At 43.8% G+C, this 25,421-nt stretch overlaps 1 protein-coding gene across 1 annotated transcript; it reads left to right on the forward strand.

Moving 5' to 3' along the window:
- Positions 1–10,450: 10,450 nt before the first annotated feature.
- LOC308290300 (solute carrier family 35 member F2-like) lies at positions 10,451–22,408 on the forward strand (the record flags this gene model as incomplete). The annotated part of the gene is made up of 8 exons (XM_080732085.1): positions 10,451–10,461; positions 12,328–12,503; positions 14,059–14,186; positions 17,040–17,199; positions 18,805–18,961; positions 20,509–20,561; positions 21,161–21,315; positions 22,043–22,408. 8 exons carry the CDS (start codon positions 10,451–10,453, stop codon positions 22,406–22,408), a joined length of 1,206 nt encoding a protein of 401 aa, XP_080588211.1.
- Between the last annotated feature and the right edge of the window lie 3,013 nt (positions 22,409–25,421).

Consider the following 25,421-nt stretch of genomic DNA (forward strand, 5'->3'; position numbering starts at 1 on the left):
ATCATTTTATTCATGTAATTAAAAAAAGCCGGACTACTTCGGGATCGGCACACTCGTGTACTCATCGTCGGAAGCGGCGCCGAACATCGGGTGAACATTGGGGAGCTCAAAAATGTATTTTAAACCATTTTTAATGGAATATATCGTCGGACAGAGTAGAATGGCTAACTGGCTAGCGGCTAGCGAGCCAGGACCACCCACGACTCTACAAGCAGCTCGGGGTAAGTGAATTAATAAAAAAAAAATTGTATTGGATTGAAATAAAGCCGAACTAGTTCGGGATCGGCACAGTATAAAAGAATATATATTCAATGATTTGCACAAACCAATCAAATTTAAAAAAATAGCAGATCTACAAGCTTGTAGATCTGCTATTTTTCAATAATTAAAGCATACAATAATGGTTAAAGCTGTTAAACTCTAAAGCGACAAAGACACGTTCCTGGCCTTTATGGGTTAATATGTAATTGTTTATACATTTTGAAAGTTAACGGCCACAGGAATGTATTCCCTGTTTAAAACCATTGCTTTGACAGCTAATCTTGACTTCAGTGGAGGAAAGCAAGTACATTTACTCACGTGTCAGCTTGTAAATAATCATCATCAATCAATCAATCAAATCTGTGCTTTGGGCACAAACTGATTGAAAACCATTGACCTAGGACAGTGATAAACACCTTTTTTTTTTTTTTCAATGACAACCAGTTTGACACCAGTTTTATTTCTTGGTTCATTTAAGAGTTTACAATTTTTTTTCACTCTCAGAGTTACAGACCTGTAAGGGTCCATTTGGTTCCATTTGTGCACTCTCTGAGTTGCAGACATACAAGGGCCCATTTGGTTCGATTTGTACACTCTCAGAGTCACAGATCTGTAAGGGTCCATTTGTACACTCTCAGAGTTACAGGCCTGTAGGGTCCTTTTGGTTTCTAACAACCATTCATTTAGCTGGGGACCCCCAGGAACCCCTTCAAGGACCCCTGGGGGCCACCAGACCCAAGTGTGAGAACCACTAATCCAGGATACATAACCCAGCCATGCAGTACCTTGTGTCACCAATAGATGGAGCTACATGCTGCTCTATCTACCCTCCGTGACTCTGCTTGCAGAAAACAATCATAATAGATTTGATGACGTCTAGACAGGATTAATTGTTTACCATGAGAAAAGTCACAGCATGTCTCTGTGTGTGTACACAATACTTACAGTCTATGGGTTGGTTCCCTTGACACATCACTGTGACATCACAGGCGATATCACAGGTGACATCACCTATGTAAAAGTCCATATAGAGCATCGCAGCGGAAGTGGTTTACTGGGGTCACTTAAAAATCGCCCATTCATTTTCCCCATAGACCTTTACAAAAATATTTATAACAATTATGTTAAGCCTCGCCCCAAGCCATCCCGGATGGCAGTGAATCATGACCATACAACTTTTAATCCTATGTGAAAACATAATTTTAATATTACATTATTTGATATACGACATTTAATAAATACCCTTTGTTTAGCGATTTTCAAAACATTCTTTTCATAGAAACAAAGGTCTCATGTTCATGATTCACTGCCATTCTGGATAGCTTTGTTCGAGGCTTAACATAATTGTTATAAATATTTTTTGTAAAAGTCTATGGGGAAAATGAATGGGCGATTTTTAAGTGACCCCAGTAAACCACTTCCGCTGCGATGCTCTATATGGATATTCCCCAGAATCCCTTTTATGCCCATATATGAAGATCCCTGATGTCATCGATATATATCACTAGCCAGATGGTCAAGACATGGACCATATCTGTGTGGCTGGTTCAGATCGGGATCTCCATGTATGGGCATAAAATATATTGGTACCCCCTTATGCCCATATATGGAGATCCCCAGGCCAGGCATCAAACCCAGGCCCTAACTCGCCAAGGCCCTGCTTGGCTTTACTAATTAACATAGGTTTTATGCCCATATATGGAGATCCCTGTCACATTGTCATCAATATTAAGGACATACCTGGGAATGCCCATATTTGGTAATGCCCATATATGGGCATGTTTTAACATAACATTGTTGACTATCATGCAGGGGTCTCCATATATGGGTAACTGGTCCGATATACATCACTGGCCAGATGGCCAAGATTTGGCACAGCAGATCTACAAGCTCACAATGCTTGTGACGCATTGTGTTGTGAGCTTGTTGATGATTTATAAAAAAGATTAAAGTGAAAGTGAACAGATTTGTTGTCAAACTTGCAAGTGTACGTTTTTTGCGACATTATGGAAGAAAGCTAAACTCCACACCAACTCACCAGGGTACTTTGTCAACCCTATGCACAATCTCTCTCTCTCTCTCTCTCTCTCTCTCTCTCTCTCTCTCTCTCTCTCTCTCTCTCTCTCTCTCTCTCTCTCTCAGAGGCGTCAATTGGTTATGGCAAGCTATGGCAGCTGCCATACCTTGGCTACAGGGGAAAACAATAAAATGTACTGTAATCGTGCCTGTTTCTAAGGTATGGCAACATGACTGGTGTCGCGCGCGTGCAAGACACCAGTCATGTTGCCATACCTTAGCTTTTTGTGAACTGGCGCCGCTGCTCTCTCTCTCTCTCTCTCTCTCTGAGTTCGTGTCCCCCTCGGGTAAATGCTTTCTGCAGCCTCTCTCGAGGAAATGTTTGTCTCTCTCGTGCTGAAATGCACGCTCCTACCAGAGCCACACCCACTTTGCTCGTCATCAAACTCACACTGTCCCGACCCGGCCACAAGTATATGCCCAACATGCACACATAGACATCAAAGGGGGCTGGAGCCCTGCCCTTTTAATGTCTGTAAAAAGTCCAGACCATGAATGCCGATTTTAACATGGTGAAAGAATTGCAAATGCCCTCTTTCCATGCCATACCTGAAGGCAGCATTCAAGAGAACTGCCTTGTCCAAACTCTCCTGAACTTGAATGCAGCATCTTATGTTGAAAGGATGTCCCTCTCTGTGTAGAAATCCATGCCATTACACCACATCTCCAGTATTGACTTGATTATGCTTAGTTTAGTGTGTGGTATCAAGCCCCGAAAATAGCCGACCTCTAAGCTCACAACGCGTCGCAGCGTTGTCATAGTGACTTTTTAAGCATGATAGTCGGGGACCCAGTCCTCAAAATTGGAGAGGACCTGTGATGTTCTGCCGTACTTTTTATTTCTGTTTTATCTATTAGTTTGGTCATTAAGGTCAACAGAATGGGGTCCGCATCAGAGTTCCGACGGTCCGGTATTCCGACACTAAAACTATAACCCTAACTCTACCCCCAACCCTAAACCTAACCTCAGTAAACCTTACCTCAGTAACTAACCTGCCGACGCTAAGTAACTAACCTGCCTTACGCTAAGTAACTAACCTGCCTTACGCTAAGTAACTAACCTGCCTTACGCTAAGTAACTAACCTGCCGACGCTAAGTAACTAACCTGCCGACCATGTCGGAACAGCGGATAGTCGGGATAGTGAGCGCTTCCCAACAGAATGAGAGGCCTGCTCTGCCGGAAAGTTCGCGAAAAAAAGTTAGAGGCATTTTTGTGTAATAAAGCCTTCATTTTTTGACCCTGAACTTTGGGAGAGAGCTTGTCAGTGGTAAGCTAGTGGCAACCATGATGCTGAAGGATGCCAAACCTGCAGAATATAAACGCACCAAATACTGCCACTGCAAGAAGAGCAAGTGTACAAGAGGATGCTCATGTGCAAGAGCCGGGGCCAAGTGTGTAATTGCATGCCTCTGCACTGGGGACCCCAAGAAATGTTCACGAGTTGAACTCATACTTGAGGACATTGACAGTGAATGAGTTAATCGTTAGTTATTTTCATTTTCGTGATATTAGATTTAATTTTATTCAGCTAAATGTTTATGATAAAACCATACTTGAATTTGTTGTGTTACATGTTTGTTTTGTTTTTTGAGGGGGTACAGGTTTTTTTCTGCCAGAAAAAGGTTATGTGAATTTGGAGCATAAGGGTAATAAAATCACCACAGTTCCTTTAATTTAGGGTTGATTTTAATAATATTTTGTGTGGAATAACTATAAAGATTGCTGAAAAGGATGAAACATTGCCTGATGTCATAAGCCATGGCAAAGTTGATTACTATTGAAGTAAAGATAAAATTATTGGGACAAATGCAAGAAACGGTTAAATTTTTGTACATAAAATGGCTATAAATCATTTGGAAAGGCTTTGGGAGATTATGTCTTGACTTGGCGTTGTTCACACATGTGTTCTGTGTATCTGGGAATGATTTATTGACATTCTACACAACTTAATGAGCACTTTAAGAAAGGAAACCTAGTTCATATCACAGGGTCAAAAAATGAAGGCTTTATTACACAAAAATGCCTCTAACTTTTTTTCGCGAACTTTCTGGCAGAGCAGGCCTCTCATTCTGTGGACCTTAATGACCAAACTAATAGATAAAACAGAAATAAAAAGTACGGCAGAAAATCACAGTTACCCCTCTTTTCTTTGAGCTTTTGGCCATGTGGGTCCCCGACTATGATGACGTGGTCTGCCCACTCACCCTCCCATTTGTCAATTTTAATATCAGGAAGGGACAGCACTCTTGTAAGGCCAAAACAAATGTTTCACAACGATTATCAAGGATTACCATGTCAATCTATATTGTATAAATGGCACTTGAAATGTTTACAATTTTGACAAATCTGTTTATCACATGACTCCATAAAATGAGTTTTAACCAAATCTGTAGTAGTAGAAAACAATTTAAGCGGGTAATGTATTTAGGTGGAAAAAGGCGTGTAATAGTTCCACCATGATATCGATTTTAAACATTTGGGGTGGAGGATCTTCCATGGCCTACTGCATGAGATGAGATGAGATGAGATTCAATTTATTGTCAGTGTACAGTACAGTACAAGTACAGTACAGTACAGCGAAAAGTATTTTCACATCTCACCCAAAGTGCAAACATGTCAGCATTAATGAGTACAGTAATAAATAAATGCAGAGATGAGCAGTATTAATTAAATAAATAGATAAATATGGTTAAGTAAAGAAAGTAATAATTACATTTTGACCATATTGCACATCGCCCTATTGCACATAACCTAATGCACAAGTGTTCGACTCATGTCCAGAGAGTGGGAGAAGAGTTCAGGTAGATGACAGTGGAGGGGAAGAAGCTGTTCCGAAGTCTACTGGTCTTGGAAGCCAGGTTTCTGTATCGCCTTCCAGAGGGGAGGAGGGCAAAAAGACTGTGATTGGGGTGAGAGGGGTCTTTAATGATGTTATGAGCCTTCCTCAGGCACCGCCTGTCGTAGATGGACTTGATGACAGGGAGAGATGTTCCGGTGATCCTTTGGGCAGTTTTCACCACCCTCTGCAGTGCCTTCTGGCCAGAGGCTGTACAGTTACCGTACCACACCGTTATGCAGTATGTAAGAATACTCTCAATGGCACAACGGTAGAAGTTACCCAGTATCTGAGGAGATAGGTGTACTTTCCTCAGCCTCCTCAAACAGAAGAGACGCTGGTGGGCCTTCTTGGCCAGAGACGAGGTGTTGAGGGTCCAGCTGAGGTCCTCGGAGATGTGGACACCCAGGAATTTAAAGCTGGGGACCCGGTCGACCTCTGCTCCATTGATGTAGTCCGCGGGGGGACTACATCAATGTCCACATTGTGGACTTCAGTCCTCCTGAAGTCCACAATGAGCTCTTTCGTCTTCTTGGTGTTCAGTGCTCCATATATGGCCATTAATTTATTAGTGATCTAAAAAATTCAGGTGGCAATATTGATTGATTGATTGATTGATTGATTGATTGATTGATTGATTGATTGATTGATTGATTGATTGATTGAAGACTTTATTAGAAGTTTACATAGGAAAAGGTACAGTTTCATGACGGTACAGTTCACTGGTACAAGGTCTACTAAAAGGAGATCCATTAAAAGACTAAGCTTATTTCCACTGGAAACCATTGAAGTAATACGGAATTCAATTGCAAGTGCAGTGACTTGCGTCACGGCCACCACACTTGCAATTTCCAATTGCATCTTTCTAGTTAATCAATTACAATAATAGAATCTGCTGCCTCTGGTCTTAATGGGTTCATCTCCTTCGGTCCTACGAGGGCTTGCTTGTGACGCGCGGAGATCATGTGTTTATTGAGGTTTCCTGACGCGGCGAAGCTTTTGTCACAGAGTGGACAGTGAAAAGGTTTCTCTCCCGTGTGGACACGCTCGTGTTGCTCCAGGTGAGCTAACCGACTGAAGCCCTTGCCACAATGCTTGCAGGAGAAATGGCTTTCTTTAGTGTGCGTACACTTATAGTGATCCCTCATGATATCTGAGCGACTGAAGGTCTTTTCGCACTGTGGACATTGGAAATGTCGTCCTCCCGCGTGGACGCGCTGGTGTTGCTCCAGTTTAGCTAACTGCGTGAAGCCCTTGCCACACTGCTTGCAGGAGAAAGGGCTTTCTTTAGTGTGCATACGCTGCTGGTGACTCTTCAGGTTTTGTATCTGAGTGTAGCTCTTTTCACAATGTTTACATTGTAAACGGTTTTGTTCGGCGTGGACGTGCTGCTGGTGCTTCTTCAGCAGATGACTGTCAGCAAAACCTTTGTCACACAGATTGTAGTTCAAAGGCGTTTCTTCTGCAGCCTTTACAGGCCGCCGGCCTACCCTCAGTTTCAGTAAATCTTTGAAGCCCTTGTTAATCTGCTGATGGCTACGAGATTTGGGTTTGTCTGCAACTCCTTGTTTCTGGCTGGTCACAGAGCCGGCGATTTTCTCACAGGCTGCCGAGGCAATCTGTCTCTTCTTCAGCATTTGGCCGTAGTTATTGTTATGGCTCAGAGAGGGGATTTGTCTTTTCCTTACCATCTGGCAGTAGAGGTTGTCGTGGCTCCTCTTCAAGTGTTTAAGGAGGAAGACCTCAGACGTGAAGGAAGCTGTGCACTCAGCATCAGGACAGGAGTGGACCTGCGTCTGGGAAGACTGAACAACACTCTGGTCTGACTGATCAGTGTTCAAAGGTTTTTCTCCAGTGTTGTGGGTGAGAAGCTGGTGTTTCTTCAGTATCCACTGTTTTGTGAAACTCTTGTCACACTGTTTACATGCATGGGTCTTCTTTTCTGTAACAGCCGGCTGAAGTTTCTGTAGGTCTACTGGTTCTGCTAAAGTCTCTGTAAACTGTTGATGATCACCGCAAGACTTTGGTTGGTCAGCGTCTTCTTGCTCCTGGCTGGTCGCAAATCTAGCCTGATGATGTGTCTGTACTACTTCTGGTTCAGTCAAAGTAGCCTCGGTATACTGATCCTTGTATGATTCTGGTTTGTCTGCATCTCCTTGCTTCTGGCTGGTTGCAAAGCCAACATCTGCTTGATCAGTCACAGTAAACTGTTGATGATGACTGTAAGATTCTGGTTGGTCTGTGACTCCTTCCTTCTGGCTGGTTTCAGAGCCGGCGATTTGCTGACAGGCTGCTGAGGGGATCTCTCCATTCCTCTGCATTTGGCAGCAGTAGGGATTGTTCTGGCTCGGTGAGGGGACTGGTCCATTCTTCATTATTTGGCAGTAGAGGTCGCTGTGGTATCTCACCATGTGCCAATAGAGGATCGTGAATTCACAGGTGTATGGGCATCCGGAACGGAGGGCCTCAGTCTGGGGAGATGGCAATCTTGTCCCTTCTGTTCCTGGTGGTTTATCACCAAATCTGCAATACATCTTGGACTGTGATCGAACAGAGTGTCGTTGGTCTATTGCAGTCTACTCGTGGGAGTGCGTTGATCCGTCTGAATGTCTCGGTGAAAATGCTGTTGCTTAAATACTCTCTCGATGATGTCATGATGACTCAGCCATGCCCAAATCTGGAGTTCCAGGTCAGCCATGCCCAAATATGGAGTCCATGATGTCAGAATTAGTCTCAAAGTATTCTGACTCATAGCACTCAGACATATTGAGTAACCATGGCTACTTAATAACAACAAACCTGGATGACGTTTAACAACTGGTATTGTGTAACCGTAGGGGCAGTCTTCGCATTAAGCCACAGACCCCCATAACTCTGAGAGATGTGGTTCCATTTGTACACATAGTTACAGACCTGTGAGGTTCCATTTGGTTTCCAGGGATTATCATGATTGGGCACATACAGGTGTCAATCAATTATCAAGGCTTGCGTCTCCACCTCAGAACAAAGGAAATACAGGATTGTACTAAATAATAAATACTGTACAATATGCCAAAATATACAGAAATATATAGAATAAAACCAGTAAGACAAGGGAGAGGTTGCGCCATGTCTTGGCCATCTGGCCAGTGATGTATATCGATGACATCGTTAGGCATCTCCATATATGGGCATAAAAGGGATTTGTTCCCCTAGCATCATAGTGAAGTGGACATTAGGGATCTCCATATATGGGCATACAAGGGATTTGTTCCCCTGGCATCACAGGGATCTCCATATCTCCATATATGGGCATAAAAGGGATTTGTTCCCCTGGCATCACAGGGATCTCCATATCTCCATATATGGGCATAAAAGGGATTTGTTCCCCCTGGCATCACAGGGATCTCCATATCTCCATATATGGGCATAAAAGGGATTTGTTCCCCCTGGCATCACAGGGATCTCCATATCTCCATATATGGGCATAAAAGGGATGTGTTCCCTCTGGCATCACAGGGATCTCTCTAACAGGGCATCATCTGGGATATAATCCCATTCATGCCCATATATGGAGATCAGTGATGTGGACATTAGGGATCTCCATATTGGGCATAAAAGGGATTTGTTCCCCTGGCATCACAGTGAAGTGACATTAGGGATCTCCATATATGGGCATAAAAGCGATTTGTTCCCCCTGGCATCACAGGGATCTCCATATCTCCATATATGGGCATAAAAGGGATGTGTTCCCCCTGGCATCACAGGCATCTCTCTAACAGGGCATCAACTGGGATAAATCCCTTTTATGCCCATATATGGAGATCATAATGTGGTTCTCCTAACAGGGAATCATCTGGGATACAAGCCCTTTTATGCCCATATATGGAGATCCTTAACACTGTGATGTCACCTGTGTATGCCCATATATGGAGATCTGTGCTCTGAGTATCTGACATCACCTGTGATGTCACCTGTGATGTCACAATGATGTGTCAGGGGAACCACAGTGTCGGGTGTTGCACGTAGCCTATACATACATACGTACATACGGACAAGCTGTGCCGGTTCTCACGGTAAGCTGCGACCTACGGTCACAATAATAAATATATATAAAGAATAAAATAAGGCTGGACGTAACAATTGACTTTCAATCATTTAGCTGGTGACCCCTGGTGGTCTTGGGGTCAGTCGGATAGGCGATTGTCCAGAACCACCAATCTGACTGATATGCCCATATATGGGCATATTATGAGAAGTGACTCCAAACTTGAAGGTGGACAGATCAAACAGCAAATCCCCAGATATAGAGTGCCCAGATGTCATTAATATGATGTTATATACTGGCCTGCACTCCATATTTGGGCCTGCCTGACACAGAATTCCATGTGGGCATAAAAGGGACCCAGATACAGAAATCTCCATATATGGGCATAAAAGGGATCCAGATACATAAATCTCCATATATGGGCATAAAGGATCCCAGACAGACGGATACAGAAATCTCCATATATGGGCATAAAGGGACCCAGTCAGACGGACCGATACAGACATCTCCATGTTTGGGCATAAAAGGGACACCCAGTGTGAAGTGAGCTGTGCTATTTATGAGTTAATTTCATTAGCGTCCCGCAAAGCTTGGCCAATGTGGGATGGGACGGGACGTATACAGACGTGGGACATACGTAAAATTTGAGTACTCTTATTATGTCATCAATATATCGTCATAGTACTGATGTCGTAGACCTCCTTATCTGCACATTTCTCTCTGAAATGGCAATGGATTTTGGGCTCGTGCACTCACACTTTCGTTATGTCCGAGTCATAGTTTTGGGGAGTTTGAGTGCCCGTTGTACCCGTCTGTCTGAGTCCCTTTTGTGCCCATATTATATGTAGTATGTGTCTGTTTCTGTCTGTCTACATGTGTTCATGTTATGCCCATATATGGACATCCCTGATGTCATCATATTGGAATGACCATATATGGGCATATTGGTTGGATAAGCAGTTCTGGACAACTGGATGTCCAAACTGCTCGACGGCGGGCACCACACTCCCTCAAGTCCTTGCCACTTTGCACGCCGAGTTGAAATTGGTCTGTCCCATATATGCACATGACCATATATGGGCATAGCAGTTGGTTCTGGGCTCTGGACAACCGGATCTCTGTATCTGTCAGTCCCTATTATGCCCATATATGGAGATTGCTGATGTCATCAGTATATACCCATATATGGGCATGCCCCCTTTGTGCCCATTTATGGAGCTGACGGATTTGTTTACAGCTGATGCCATGATGACATTGAGGTGCTGTGTTAAGAATGTTTTGTTGTCAAGCTCAACGTTAGGCCTTTGGCCCATACATGGAGAATTGGAGAACCCTAATAGTCCATCATATCATTCATATGAGACTGCCGTCAGCCGTTGCTAATGGCAACCGGGCATGGACAGCATGACATCAGACTGATGTCATCACTATGACATCAGTAACATTATAGCACAACACATATTGAGCGCAGCTGCATTGGGAACTCCTCATTATGCTTATGTTGGCTCACCCCAATTTTAATAGGATCAGCGTTGTCGTTAGGCAATGGTTTCTGTTGTTTCTGACATCAAATGCCCATATATAGAGATTCCCCAACATCAGTGCATATAAGCCTAGGCGTTGTTGGGCAACAAGTTGTGTTGTGTGTGTGACGTCACAAGCCAATATGGCGATCACAGATGTATAGAGATGTTAAGTAGCATTAATAGCAAACTATAGCAACCACCCATTATACCCTAGCAACTACCGTTTTGCCGCTCATTACACCCTTGTAAGTAGTAACCAACTACTGTATTACTAGACCCTAGAAACTGAACCCTGTTTGACAGTCATTGTCACATGACTCACAAGATCATTTCTAAGTGGGAGGGGGGGGGGGCATTTTGGCCACAAACAGTGACACGTATTGCATTTGTGGCACCCACTATAGGTGTACATCAAATAGCTTTTGTCTTTCCATTATTTAGAGCAGTGGTTCTCAACCTGTGGTCGGGGTCCCCACATGCTGACAGTGAAGTGACAATTTAAGGACTTAAAAGTAATCAACAAACTATTTAAAAAAAGGTCAAACATTGGCCAAATTGTCAAATAACATAAGAGGTAAAGTTTGGGGAAATAAACAGGATCTGCTATTTTCCGCAACATTATTTGTCTGTGGAACCGAATCAAACTAAATGGAATGCCTCAACTCCGACAATTCCAAGTGCTTGTCAGGGTGCAACCCTGAAAAAGAGCAGGGGTCTTCAACGTTTTCGGGCCAAGGACCCCTTAGTCGAGAGAGAGATGAAGCAAGGACCCCCACAACCCATAGATACCATATAGTTTCATCGTTTGACAGCACAATCATCAGTGTATTTTGGATTCGTTTAAATTACTGTTTTCAGATATTTAACCACTTGAACCTACAAGCTCACAACGCTACAAGCTCACAACGCCTCGCAGCGCGAGGCGTTGTGAGCTTGTAGATCGGCTATTTTCGACTACAGTTCTTAGAATATGGACACTAGGGTTCAAGTTGTTAATATAAAAATCAAACCTCGGTTCGAAGTGAAGCGGTGAATCTTAGTATAGAATTGTCTGGAGAGCCAAATTGTCATGTGAAGCTTGACCAATGTTCAATTCTTTATTTTGGACTGGATAGGCCTGGACGTACGGGACAGATAAAACCTGTTCATTCTGAACTGAAATGGCCATATATGGACATGGGACACACATTTTGTTTTTGAAAAAACCTATTCATTCTGGACTGATATTCTGGACATACGGGACAGATAAAACCTGTTCATTCTGGACTGAAATGACCATATATGGACATGAGGTGACAGACATTTTGTTTTTGATAAAACCTGTTCATTCTGGACTGAAATGACCATATATGGACATGAAACACACATTTTGTTTTTGAAAAAACCTGTTCATTCTGGACTGAAATGACCATATATGGATGTGGGACACACAAAGCCACTCATTGGACGCGGCTTTCACCGCTTCAAAAAGGATTGGAAGATTTGGAGGACCCCCTGTAGTAACTCTGAGGACCCCCTAGGGGTCCCGGACCCCCTGTTGAAGACCCCTGGTTTAGAGTGTGATGTGTGATGTGCATTGTGTTTCTTCTCTCTGGTCAGGCAGCTGGTGCAGACCGTGCTGATGGGTCAGGGTCTGGCCGCGTTGATCTGTGGCACAGCCATCAGCTCCCAGTACCTGGCCACCGAGTTCCACGTCAACACCCCCATGATGCAGAGTGTCCTGAACTACGCCCTGCTGTGTGTCACTTACACCACCATGCTGCTGTTCACGCCAGGTACACCAACCACACAGCCCATGATGAACCAGTACAGTTACTGCACTCTGTCCAGGTGCCAACTTGCATCTTGTGCACAAGTAGGCCATACAGTACATGGCCTACTTGTGCACCAACCAGGGGCATAGTTCCGCCGATTTAAAATGATTCCAATACGGAACTAAAACTTCCTATGATCAAACCCTTCATATCCTTTGGGGCGAGGTCCCTTTAGGGCGAGGTCCCTTTAGGGCGAGGTCGCTTTTCGCCCTTAGGCGTCTTACTGGTCTTATATTTATCTCATATCGTAGTAGCCGGGGACCCAGTCCCTCAAAATGGGAGAGGACCTGTGATGTTCTGCCGTACGTTTTATTTCTGTTTTATCTATTAGTTTGGTCATTAAGGTCCACAGAATGAGAGGTCTGCTCTGCCGAATACATCGCAAAAAGTTATGGCCATTTGTATATTCACTGTCCCATTGACTCCACTACACAGGAACAGAAAGATATTTAAAAAAGAAAGAAATCTGCTTTAAGTAGCATTTGAGGGGTCAAACTAGGGGTTCTTCATGATTCTGAATCCATTGCAAGCATTTGTTTTGAATCATGAAGAAGTGGACTCAATGGGACAGTGAATATATAAATGGCCATAACTTTTTTTCGTGATGTTTCCGGCAGAGCCGGACCTTAATGACCAAACTAATAGATAAAACAGAAATAAAAAGTTCGGCAGAACATCACAGGTTCAACCCTATTCCTTTTGGGCATGTGGGTCCCCGACTAGAGACCCCTTTTTGGCCCTGTCTACAGTACATCTTTCTGTTTGTTCAGAGACTCACACAAAAACTGTCTATTCTGATCAGCTTGTCATTACCTGCACCTTACCAGGTGCACCTTACTCTGACTGGCATCCATCATGTGACCATGCCCATACCATACATGGCACTAACCAAACACCTGATGGCCTCAACACAATATGTCACCCACAAAAATACAACATTTACACATTTCCAGCAAAATAATAAAAATAAAAAAAAAATGCCCAGAAACCCATTTCTGGGACAACTACACACACTGAGAAATAATCACCATCCAGACCTCCAACCTATAAGTTTGCTTCAGACACAGACTCACACAGGCAGGCACGTGCACGCACAGACATCAAAGGGGGCTTGAGCCCTTGCCCTTTTATCCATCTGTAAAAAAAGTGCCCTCTCCAGACCATGAATGCAAATGTCCTCTTTCCATGCCATGCCTGAAGGCAGCATTCAAGAGAATTGCCTTGTCTGAACTCTCCTTAACTTGAATGCAGCATCTGTTGAAAGAATTGCCCTCTCAGTGTAGAAATCAAGCATCGAAAATAGCCGACCTCCCGACGCGTTGTGAGCTGGGAGGTCGGCTATTTTCGACATTTCCACCAAAAGGCCCTTTTAGAAATCTCAGACCCTGCCTCTCTAACATTCTCAGCACGTCCCTGCACAAAGACCCCCGTCTAGTGAAACCTTGTCAGTGAAGTATTCTGCCATGTTGCTATATGTGAATACTCAGTATCTGGGCTGTTCCCCTTTAAACCACAGGGGATGGACATCTCTTACAGGTGCTGAAGAGCAGAGGATGGAAGTACCTGCTGCTTGGCCTGGTGGATGTGCAGGCCAACTACACTGTGGTCAAAGCCTACCAGTACACCTCTCTGACCAGCATACAGGTACCCAGGGGCGTCACAAGGGGGGAGGGGAGAGTGGGACTGAGTTACTAGGGCCCAAGGTGGAGGGGCCTTCATTGCGACCGTTAGGGAGCAGTTTACTATGAAAACCTCCACCGGCCGTCCGTCCGTCCGTCCGTCCGTCCGTCCGTCACGTCACACGTCACACCTTTGTTTGTGTACGGTGTGATGTCATATATCTTCAGTATGACATCACACCACATGTGTAAACAAACCTTTGTGTACGTTGCTGTGGCAACAGTCTGTTGTTGCTGGTCTGTTAGTGTACGTTAGCAACCACCTTAGCAACCATGGTTTTACCCTAGCAACCAACTGTTTACACTAGCAACCAACTGTTTACCATAGCAACCATGTTTTTTTACCCTAGCAACCAACTGGGCATAAAAGGGATTCTGTTAGGGATCTCCATATATGGGCATAAAAGGGATTCTGTTAGGGATCTCCATATATGGGCATAAAAGGGATTCTGTTAGGGATCTCCATATATGGGCATAAAAGGGATTCTGTTAGGGATCTCCATATATGGGCATAAAAGGGATTCTGTTAGCTGTTAGTGATCTCCATATATGGGCATAAAAGGGATGCTGTTAGGGATCTCCATATATGGGCATAAAAGGGATTCTGTTAGGGATCTCCATATATGGGCATGAAAGGGATTATGTTAGGGATCTCCATATATGGGCATAAAAGGGATTGTATCCCAGATGATGCCATGTGGTGTGATGTCATTTGTATACAAATGTGGGCGGCAACAACAGACTGTTGCCACAGCAACGTACACAAAGGTTTGTGTACACATGTGGTGTGATGTCATTTGTATACAAATGTGGGCGGCGACAGACCAGCAACAACAGACTGTTGCCACAGCAACGTACACTGCTGCGCCACACTCAGCACCCCTAAAAACCAGTACTTGGGATTTGTTGATGTAAATGTTCACATAGAGTGTAATAATTGGTAAAACAAACTTTTGGCCTATTTGTGGAGATAAGCGACCAACGGTCGCTTATCTCCCGATTAGGGAGTCTTACTGGTTATTTTATACTTTAGCTATTGAAAAATAGCAGATATACAAGTTCACAGCCGCGCTGCGAGCTTGTAGATCTGCTATTTTTGAAAAGTCGTGAAAATGTGTGCAAATCTTTGAATATATGTATTTTTTTAAGCAAACATTTTTAACTCTTTAGTGCCAGCGCCCTCTAGGGGCCATAGAATGCCAGGGTATCTCTCATAGGCGAGCGCTTTAGCTTCCAGGACCTCACCTTCCAGGACCTCACGTGCTCACGTTCATGCACGTCATGGAAAGGTCCCGGATGATAATGCTAACAGAATGGCTATTCCCATTTTGTCATCTAAAAGATCATTTTTGGGCGATTTTGCCGTAAATAAACCTCGCGCCGCTTCCCTAAAGACACAATCCAGAGATATAAGCCTTCAAAGATGTGGTCTTTCATTGGATTAGGCGGAGATTGGCGATTTCGTTCGCAAATAACGGCCGGCCGGGAGGTTGCTAGCTTTCGGCTAGTAGCTAGAAAAATCAGGCCAGGCTTCAGAAGGCCTCTTATCATTTTTATTCATTTCATTAAATATCCCGGACTAGTTCGGGATAGGCACCCTGGAATACGTCGCGCCGCCTACAATGAACATTGGGTGAACATTGGGGGGGGGTCTAAACTTTATTTTAAACCATTTTCAATGGAATAAATCGTCGGAGCATCTAGCGTCTCTCGTTGGTGAGCGCTGGGCGAGCCGGGACCACCCACGTTGCTCCAAGCAGCTCGGGGTAAGTAAAATAGCAAATAAAAAATTGTTTTTGATCCCGAATATCCCGAACTAGTTCGGGATAGGCACTCAAAGAGTTAACTCAAATTTTGCTTCTGGGGGGGTCCTTGGAACTAAATATTTTGAGATGGGGATCTGTGGCCAAATACATATCAAAACGAAACTGTTTGAGCACCACTGACATAGAAACATAGGTTTTTCAAAAAGTCTCGCACAAATGTTCACGATTTTTCAAAAATAGCAGATCTACAAGCTAGCAGCGCAGCTCTGAGTGCCACGCTGTGAGCTTGTATATCTGCTATTTTTCAATGGTTAAAGTACCCAGGGCCCAGAATTTAGTGCGACACAGTTTTGGTGGAGGAAACAGGCCTTCCTCCAATCAATCATGAAATCACTTGACTTACCCTACCTTTAAGTATATTGTCGTTGTCGAGTGAAAACCTTGTATGTCCAAAACCTTACGTTTCGCATTTTTCATTTTAAAAATGATTTACACTTGTGAAAACAGCCCATCTACAAGCACACAACGCCTCGCACTGCGAGGCGTTGTGTGCTTGTAGATCGGCTGTTTTCTCTACTTTTGTGCGATGGCCTTGTCTGATGAAGCAGGGCTTTACTTACAAATTTGAAACATGGAGATATGAGGTTTCCACCCGAGAACGACAATATCTTCATGCCAATACTTTTGCACTTTAAGCACATTTTGAATATGGGACATGTAAATGGTGCATTTATATAGCACTTTTATCCAAGGCGCTTTACATAGATTGTGCATTACATTCACACACCAGTGGCAGAGGAAACCATGCAAGGCACCAACCTACTCACCGGGAGAAATTAGGGGTTCAGAGTCTTGCTCAAGGACTCTTCGACATTAACTCAGGGGGAGCCCAGATTCGAACTGGGAACCCTTCGTGCTCTAATAACGGTTTCTCTACCCCTGAGCTGTGCTGCCCCATACTTCTCCTTGTAACAAAGTTCATTATCTACGTATAGAAGTATTGATACTTTAAGTAAGTATAGTGAGTATACTTCTTCCATCACTGTCTGCAGCTGCTGGACTGTTTTGTGGTGCCCATGCTGATGGTGTTGTCCTGGTGGTTCTTAAAGACACGGTACACAGTGATGCACTGCGTGTCAGTGTGTGTGTGTCTGCTGGGGGTGGGGGCCATGGTGGGGGCTGACATCCTGTCTGGGCGGGACCAGGGCTCCAGTAAGTAACTCTTCTCAAACCCTTTCTATTTTTCTTTTCACTTACACAATGTCTATTTTAGCAAAAAATATATAATAACCTCCACCATCAAAAAAAATAATAATTAACATAAAAACGATGTATAATGGCTACCGTCAGCTTACGAAAGGTAAACAAACCAATAACTAGAAAGTTGCAATTGTAAATTGCAAGTGTGGTCGCCGTGAATTTAGTCTTACCATTTGAATTTTCCCCATCCAAGTCTCACTAATACATTAAAGGAGTAGTTCACCCCCAAAATGACTTTTTTTCTATTGATTAGTCACGCCATGGAGAGTAGAGTTCAATAATATTTTTTGGTTTTTGTCACATTCCTAAGACAAAAATGTGATAACAATAAATGTACTCCCATTCGTTCCGGATGGGGACCCGTTTCGAAACGGGTCCCCATCCGGAATCTATGGGGGTAAATTTACTCGAATCAAATTTTTGTCTTAGGAATGTGACAAAAACCAAAAAATATTATTGAACTCTACTCTCCATGGCGTGACTAATCAATAGAAAAAAAGTCATTTCGGGGGTGAACTACTCCTTTAATGGCCATATATGGAGATCTCTGTGTCAGTCCTTATCGCTTTTATGCCCATATATGGAGATCCCTGATGTCATCAGTATTAAGCCCATATCTTGGAAAGCCCATGCAGGGGCACACATTAATAGAGGGTATACGCGTGACATCATCATCATACCGGGAAGTTATGCAGGAATGCCTACTGAGTGGATGAAAAAAAAACTACTTTTTGGCCTTGACAACTCATGCATCCAAACAGAAAAGTCCTATCTGATTGCAATAAACGACATGAAACAACGTAAAACTCCTTTTGCCACTCGATTTGCCACTCGATCTTCAATTCACTTTATGCATGTGCATACCCTCTATTACGGAGTTTTGACATCCTTTCAAAATGATTAAAATGCTCATTCATTCATTCATTCATTCATTCATTCATTCATTCATCCATTCATCCCTTAATTACTTACTTTCTTACTTACTTATTAGGTGTTATTCCATATATTTTTAAAGTTATACTGTGTAAGTTGCTAAACTAGTGGTCAGTATTGCTTTTTTCGGCCGTTTTTCGGCCGGAGTCGTCGCGGACCACCGCCGCGGACTACCGGAGCGGCGCCGCAAACCACCGCGACCGATAGTAATCCGTGGAGGGGTAGAACGCATGGTAGAACGTAATTTTCTGGCCAGGATTTGGGGATTAAGAGGTTAAAATCCTTCACCATGCAACACTGTAGCTGAGCGGAGGCGCTTCCTGAAGACCAGAGCAGATAAGCTGTGATTGGCCATTGGTATCATGTGTGTATGATCTGCAATGTGATTGGCCAATGTATACACATGATGCAGATGACGTAATTTTGCCGCGAAATTCTCCCCCCCTCACGGCTCATAGAAAACATATAAAGAGAAGGCTTTAGAAGCTGAAAAATAACGGAGTGGGTGTTCTAAAACTTTAGCGATTTAACAGTTAGGACAATTTTAAGATTTGTTTTATAAAAAAAGTTACATGGTATAACTTTAAATATTTATTTGAATAAAACATCTCTCTCTCCTTGTAGCGTCTAACATCTTGTTAGGTGATGGTCTGGTGCTGATCAGTGCCACGTTGTACGCCGTGTCCAATGTCTGTCAGGAATACACCGTCAAGAACCTGAGCCGGGTGGAGTTCCTGGGCATGGTGGGGCTGTTTGGAACCCTCATCAGCACCGTACAGATGTGAGTGTGTGGTAGTCAAACATTTTGATTTTCTAGATCTTCAACAGGGGGTCCGGGACCCCTAGGGGGTCCTCAGAGGTACTACAGGGGGTCCTCCAAATCTTTGTGTGATAGAAACCTTTTTTCTCCTTTTTTATATTAACCACGTCCATATTCTGAGAACTTTAGCCAAAAATAGCAGTTCTACAAGATCACAACGCCTCGCGTAGATCGGCTATTTTCGGCAAAGAGGTCTGGTGTAGAGCTGAAAAAGAGTAGACTAAGTACAGAGTGAAAGTTCAAGTTTATTAAGTATTGACGGTTCAAGTGGTTAAATATCTGAAAACAAATTGACATGAATCCAAAATACACTGATGATCGTGCTGTCAAACATTGAAACTATATGAAAAAGTTGTGGGGGTCCCTGCTTCATCTCTCTCTCAACTAAGGGGTCCTGGCCTGAAAACGTTGAAGACCCCTGGGGTGTAACAATAATAGTAACTGAATCGAAATTATTAAATTAATTTGCAATGGTCTACAATATCGATATGCAAAAGCAAAATATCGTACCACTTGGCGTTGTATCATATATCGTTTTACAATGCAGATAATCGGTATCGAATCGTTTTGCAATGCAAACATGCAATGCAAATCGATTGTATGGAAATACGTATTTTGTGCCTTGTATTTAGCCATTTTAACAGGGAGAATTAAAACAAGGGGTCTAATTACTTCTCACTATTCGTCGCTTCACCTCCCAATGAGCACTTGGAAAAGTGCTAAAAAAATGCAATTCATTACAAATCTTACCACTGTACTATTAAGAAAACTGTTAATAAAGCAGGCCACTCAATGAGGGGGGCATGCTTGATTCGGGTCCCCTCAAACCTATGTTCCCTCAGCCCTATGTTCCTTCATCCATATGTATCCCTCATCCATATGTTCCCTCAGTTTAGGGCTAATAGGGGTTGGGGTTTAGGTTAAGGTTATAGGTTTGATAACATAAAAGCATTAACTACCAGTAAGACTCGCTAATCAGGAGATAAGTGGCCGTCACGTGGCATACATAAACTTTAGAAGGCAGTCAGGAGGGAATATGGGAAATGGGACAGATCCATGTTGATGACATGACTTTAGAGATACTGTGTACCGCTTTGCGTGATTTTAGGCCAAAATCTGTAGGAGCAGTGTCCAAAAATGTGTTTTGCAAAAATCGGCCTGATGGTGGCGCAACTATCACGTTGAGTGATAGGTCGCATGTGTGATTTTGTCAAAATATCATGTTCCAGCCTTGGTGTTTATTGTGTGCTGTGATGTGTTCCTACCGGTATAATGACACGGTGATGATAGGTGGTTGTTGTGTGGTGTGATGTGTGTCTCTGTACAGGGTGATGATAGGTGGTTGTTGTGTGGTGTGATGTGTGTCTCTGTACAGGGTGATGATAGGTGGTTGTGTGGTGTGATGTGTGTCTCTGTACAAGGTGATGATAGTGTTTGTGTGGTGTGATGTGTGTCTCTGTACAGGGTGATGATAGTGTTTGTGTGGTGTGATGTGTGTCTCTGTACAGGGTGATCCTGGAGCGTAATGAAGTTGCAAACATCATCTGGAGCTGGCAAGTTGGTCAGTATCTCTTATGACTGAAAAAACATGATTCTGCATTTCTCTCCGTACAGACGAGGGCTGATCAAAAAGTGTTTTAATGACCTCACAGTTTCCTTAATAATAGGTGTTGTAATCGTGTCTCTCCTGGTGTGTTATTCACTGGCTATGCAGTATGTACTGTATGTTTACTCTACGTTTATTGTGACCGTAGGCCGCTATTTAGTATGAAAACGTCCAAACTCCATATATGGGGTGTGATCTGATGTCTTGATGATATCAGATCCCTGATGTCATCAATACATGTCCTGTCCCGTTTATGCCCCTATATGGAGATCTCTGATGTCATCAATATTAGGCCCATATCTGGGAATGCCCATATTTGGACATATACATTTATAATTGTATCTCTCTAGGTGTACTGTTTGCTGGCTATGCAGGGTGCATGTATACTCTGTACAGCTGTTTAACCATAATATAGTGTTTAATACATAATAAAGTTCATAAGTTTATCTCTCTAGGTGTATTGTTTGCTGGCTATGCAGGGTGCATGTACACTCTGTACAGCTGCATGCCCATAGTGTTTAAATACATAATAAAGTGTATAATTGTATCTCTAGGTGTATTGTTTGCTGGCTATGCAGGGTGCATGTATGCTCTGTACAGCTGCATGCCCATAGTGGTGAAGATGACCAGCGCTACGTCTGTCAACCTGTCCCTGTTGACCTCTGACCTGTTCAGCCTCTTCTGTGGACTGTTCCTGTTCCAGTACAAGGTATGTATGTCATCACAGGGCGTGACGTTTTGTGTAGTCATTAGTGCATATTATGCCCAGATGATTAACTTAATGTGCAACATTGTATTCCCACTCAACAGTAAACAACAATTTAAGGAATATTAGAGGCAGAAATTGTGAAAATAGCCGATCTACATGCTCACAACGCCTCGCAACGCGAGGCGTTGTGAGCATGTAGATCTGCTATTTTCACAATAGAACCGTGTTACACAAAATGTAATGCCTCAACTCTTAGTGCTTGTCAGGGTGGGGGGTCCCCAGTGAAATATGATTATTTTGGGGGTTGCGGCCTGAAAAGGTTGAGAACCACTGGTATACCAGGGAATATGGGAAATGGGACAGATCCATGTTGATGACATGACTAGAGATAATGTGTACTGCTTTGTGTGATTTTAGGGCAAAATCTGTAGGAGCAGTGTCCAAAAATGTGTCTTGCAAGAAACGGCCTCATGGTGGCGCTAGAAGAGGGCCATGTGAGAAAAGGTTGTGGTTTGGCAGCCAAGGAGTGTGTGTGCAAAGTTTGAGTTTGGCATGGATCGGGGCAACGGTGGCGGAGATATGAGTAGGGGAAAAGTGTGATGTGACGGACAGACTGACTGACAGCCGGTGGAGGTTTTGATATAGTAACTGCGACCTGACGGTCGCAATAATAACCACCAAATCTGACACTAAGCTGTACTCTGCATCCTCTCTTGTGTCTCCTCAGTTCTCGGTGCTCTACCTGGTGTCTCTGGTAGTCATCCTGATCGGCTTCATCGCCTTCAACCTCACGCCCACTCCCTCTGACGCCTTAGCAGACGACGCCCACTCCTCCGCTGAGGACACCGGCGACCACGGTCCTGTCCTTGCTGACCGCGGTGACATCGGCACCGACCAGGAAGTGAGGGTGCAGATTGCCCTGTCCAGGCAGGTGGAGAGGGAGGACAGACAGACGGAGAGACGGAGGGACGGAGATGAGGGACGGATGGACACACAGAGGGATGAGGATGAGAGGAAGAGTGGGCGCGGGCTTTCGGAGGACGCGGAAGACGGGATGCGTTGTGTGGCGGTGGGACGCGGCACTAGAATGTGAGATGCAGTGTGTGGACACTTGGATTAGAATCAGGCACGTGCACACATAGACATCAAAGGGGGCTTGAGCATCTGTAAAAAGTGCCCTTTCCAGACCATAAATGCAGTTTTTTACTATGGTGAAAGAAATGCAAATGCACTCTTTCCATGCCATACCTGAAGGCAGCATTCAAGAGAATTGCCTTGTCCAAACTCTCCTGAACTTGAATGCAGCATCTTATGTTGAAAGAATTGCCCTCTCTGTGTAGAAATCCATGCTGTTACGCCCAGTGTTGGGGAAGTTAAAGTTATATGTAACTGAGTTACGTAACTAAGTTACATTTTGCTGTAACTTGCTGGTAACTGTCAGTAACTGAGATACTTTTTGGATAATTTTTGCCTCAAGTTACGAGTTACAAGAAGTTACAAGCGAAGATATAGTTTTACATTTAAGTTTTGTTAAAATTGTCATGACTAATGTAACAGTGTCCTCAACAGATCATCATTTTCTCCTTTATTTTAGGAACACAGATGTTTACTAAAGAAAAAAATGTCAACCTTTTTGAAATAAGTTGAGAGGCATATTTCTGCTGGCATGTGTCTTTTTTGTAGGATATAATATTTTGTTTCATGTACACCAAATGTACATGTACAAAAAAAAAGTGACTCAAGTTACTTTGTCTATGTAACATGAAACTTAACAAGTTACATTTCTCAAGGGGTATAACTGTAACTTGATCAAGTTACTGCCATGAGAAGGTTCTTGTAACTGTACAAGTTACGCTTTCAAAGTAACTGCCCCAACACTGGTTACGCCACATCTCCTGTATTGACTTGATTATGCTTAGTTCAGTGTGGTATCACTCACCGAAAATAGCCGACCTCCGCGCTCACGTTGTGAGCTTGGAGGTCTGCTATTTTTGATATTTCCACCAAAAGGCCCTTTTAGAAGTTTTATCCCCTGCCTCTCTAACATTCTCGGCATGTCTCTGATTAGAATAGACTTTATTTGCCATTTGCATGACAAATGTGTTGGAAATCTTGGAGCTCTGCTCCCAGGGTTCAATCAAATAACATAAATGCATGCGCGGCTGCTGTGCTAAGTGATGGGTGGACCACGACTGTTTCCAAGATGTTCAAGTGGAGCCTGATCCAGAAAAGGTTGTGAACCAACCGTTTGAACTTTTTTTACTTTGTTGCACGCTTGTGTCGTGTGCCAAAAATAGATGATGTACAACGGAGGCCTTCAACGGGGGGTCTGGGATCCCTAAGGGGTCCTCGGAATTATTACAGGGGGTCCGCCAAATCATTGTGTGATAGGAAATGTTTTCTTTTTTACATTATCCACTTGAAACCTAGCATCCCTGTTCTGAGGGGAACATTCATCTAAAATAGCTGATCTACAAGATCATAACGCCTCGCACAACACATTGCGGATTGTTTTGTATGTCTGTGTATGTATATATATTGTGTGTATTTTTTTTTTTTTTTGTTTTATTATGACTGAGGTGATTATGAATTACTTAAAACCTGTAGACCGGAGTTCCCCATGGCTCTATAATAGGACCTCTCCTTTTTTCTTTGCTTTTGAGCTATCTGGAGTTTATCCTTTTGACTTGTTGTGTGCTTTTCGTCATCAATTGCACATGTGATTTGTCAATAAAAATGTAAATCAATCAATCAATCAATCAATCAATCAATCAATCAATCAATCAATCTCTGCCCGAAATAGCCTATCTACAAGCTAGTAGATCCGGCATTTGCTTATAGATCTGTGTTTAAATTCATGTAGGCTAACACTCCCTGTGACTGGTAGCAGCCAATGTCTTCCTTGAATGTCAGGGTAAAACAAATACAAAACTAATAAATGCTCAACATAAAGTACAGGTTTGTGCTGATGTTGTGTCTATATCTCCTTACTATAACTCTAACCATGAAAGGGTCTTTCTGAAACACGTAACATGGAATCATCTCAACTATAAGCAAAACCCACCATATATCCGCAGGAGCATCGCGGCGGATGGTGGTGCTGGTCCGCCTTCCGGAGGACATCATGACGACAGGACCTCAAACCCACGGGAACGAGGGAGGGTTCTGTCTGACCACAGCATCCCACCCAATGCACTCATGCGTTGTCGGAGACCATTTGTAATGGGGACCTTCAACGCATGCACAGTGAGAGAAGAAGCTAGACTGGTGGAATTGGCACATTGTGCTGAAGAACAGGGGGTAGAGATCCTGGGAGTCCAGGAACACAGAAGAGTCCACACTGACGACCAGATAGTTTACCACACAGTGGAGAAACGCACGTTCATCACTGCATCTGCGGGGCGAAACGGGGCCCAGGCTGCAACAGGGGGAGTAGGGCTATTGCTAGGTTCTCTGGCGCGCAGGGCCCTCCGACGGGTCCACAAGCACACCGAAAGGATCCTCATGGCTGAATTCGCAGGTAACCCAGTAACAACAGTCTTAGTGGTGTACTCGCCCACTAACACGGCATTACCTGAGGAGGTTGAGAAGTTCTATGAGGACCTCACAACAGCAGTCCGAGGTGTCCCAGCGCACAACTTCCTGGCAATCCTTGGCGACTTCAACGCCAGGATTGGACAGGAGGATGCACCATTCCCATACCATGAGTCTACCAACCGCAACGGCGCATACCTCACAGCCCTTCTCATGGAACACCAGCTCCTGGCAGCGAACACCATGTTCCGGAAGAAAACAGGGAAGAGGTGGACCTTCCAGGACCGAGCCTCGGGTATGCAACGCCAGTTGGACTATATCCTAGTGAGGCAAAAGTGGAGGAATTCCATCCTGAACGCTGAGCCATACAGCACGTTCAGCTCTGTAGGCTCTGATCACCGTGTGGTCTCCATGAGGGTGCGACTGAGCCTCAGGGTCCCAAAGCCAAGCCCCAAGATTCGGCATGACTGGAAGGCATTCACGACCAATCCGGGCCTCCAAACCAGGTACACGGAGGAAGTCAGGAAGCGCTTTCGGCAGCTGGATAGGGGAGAGGAGCCCAGCCGTGAATA

The sequence above is a fragment of the Nannobrachium achirus genome (assembly GCF_963921795.1).
Source record: "Nannobrachium achirus genome assembly, chromosome: 8".
Classification (NCBI taxonomy): Eukaryota; Metazoa; Chordata; class Actinopteri; order Myctophiformes; family Myctophidae; genus Nannobrachium; species Nannobrachium achirus.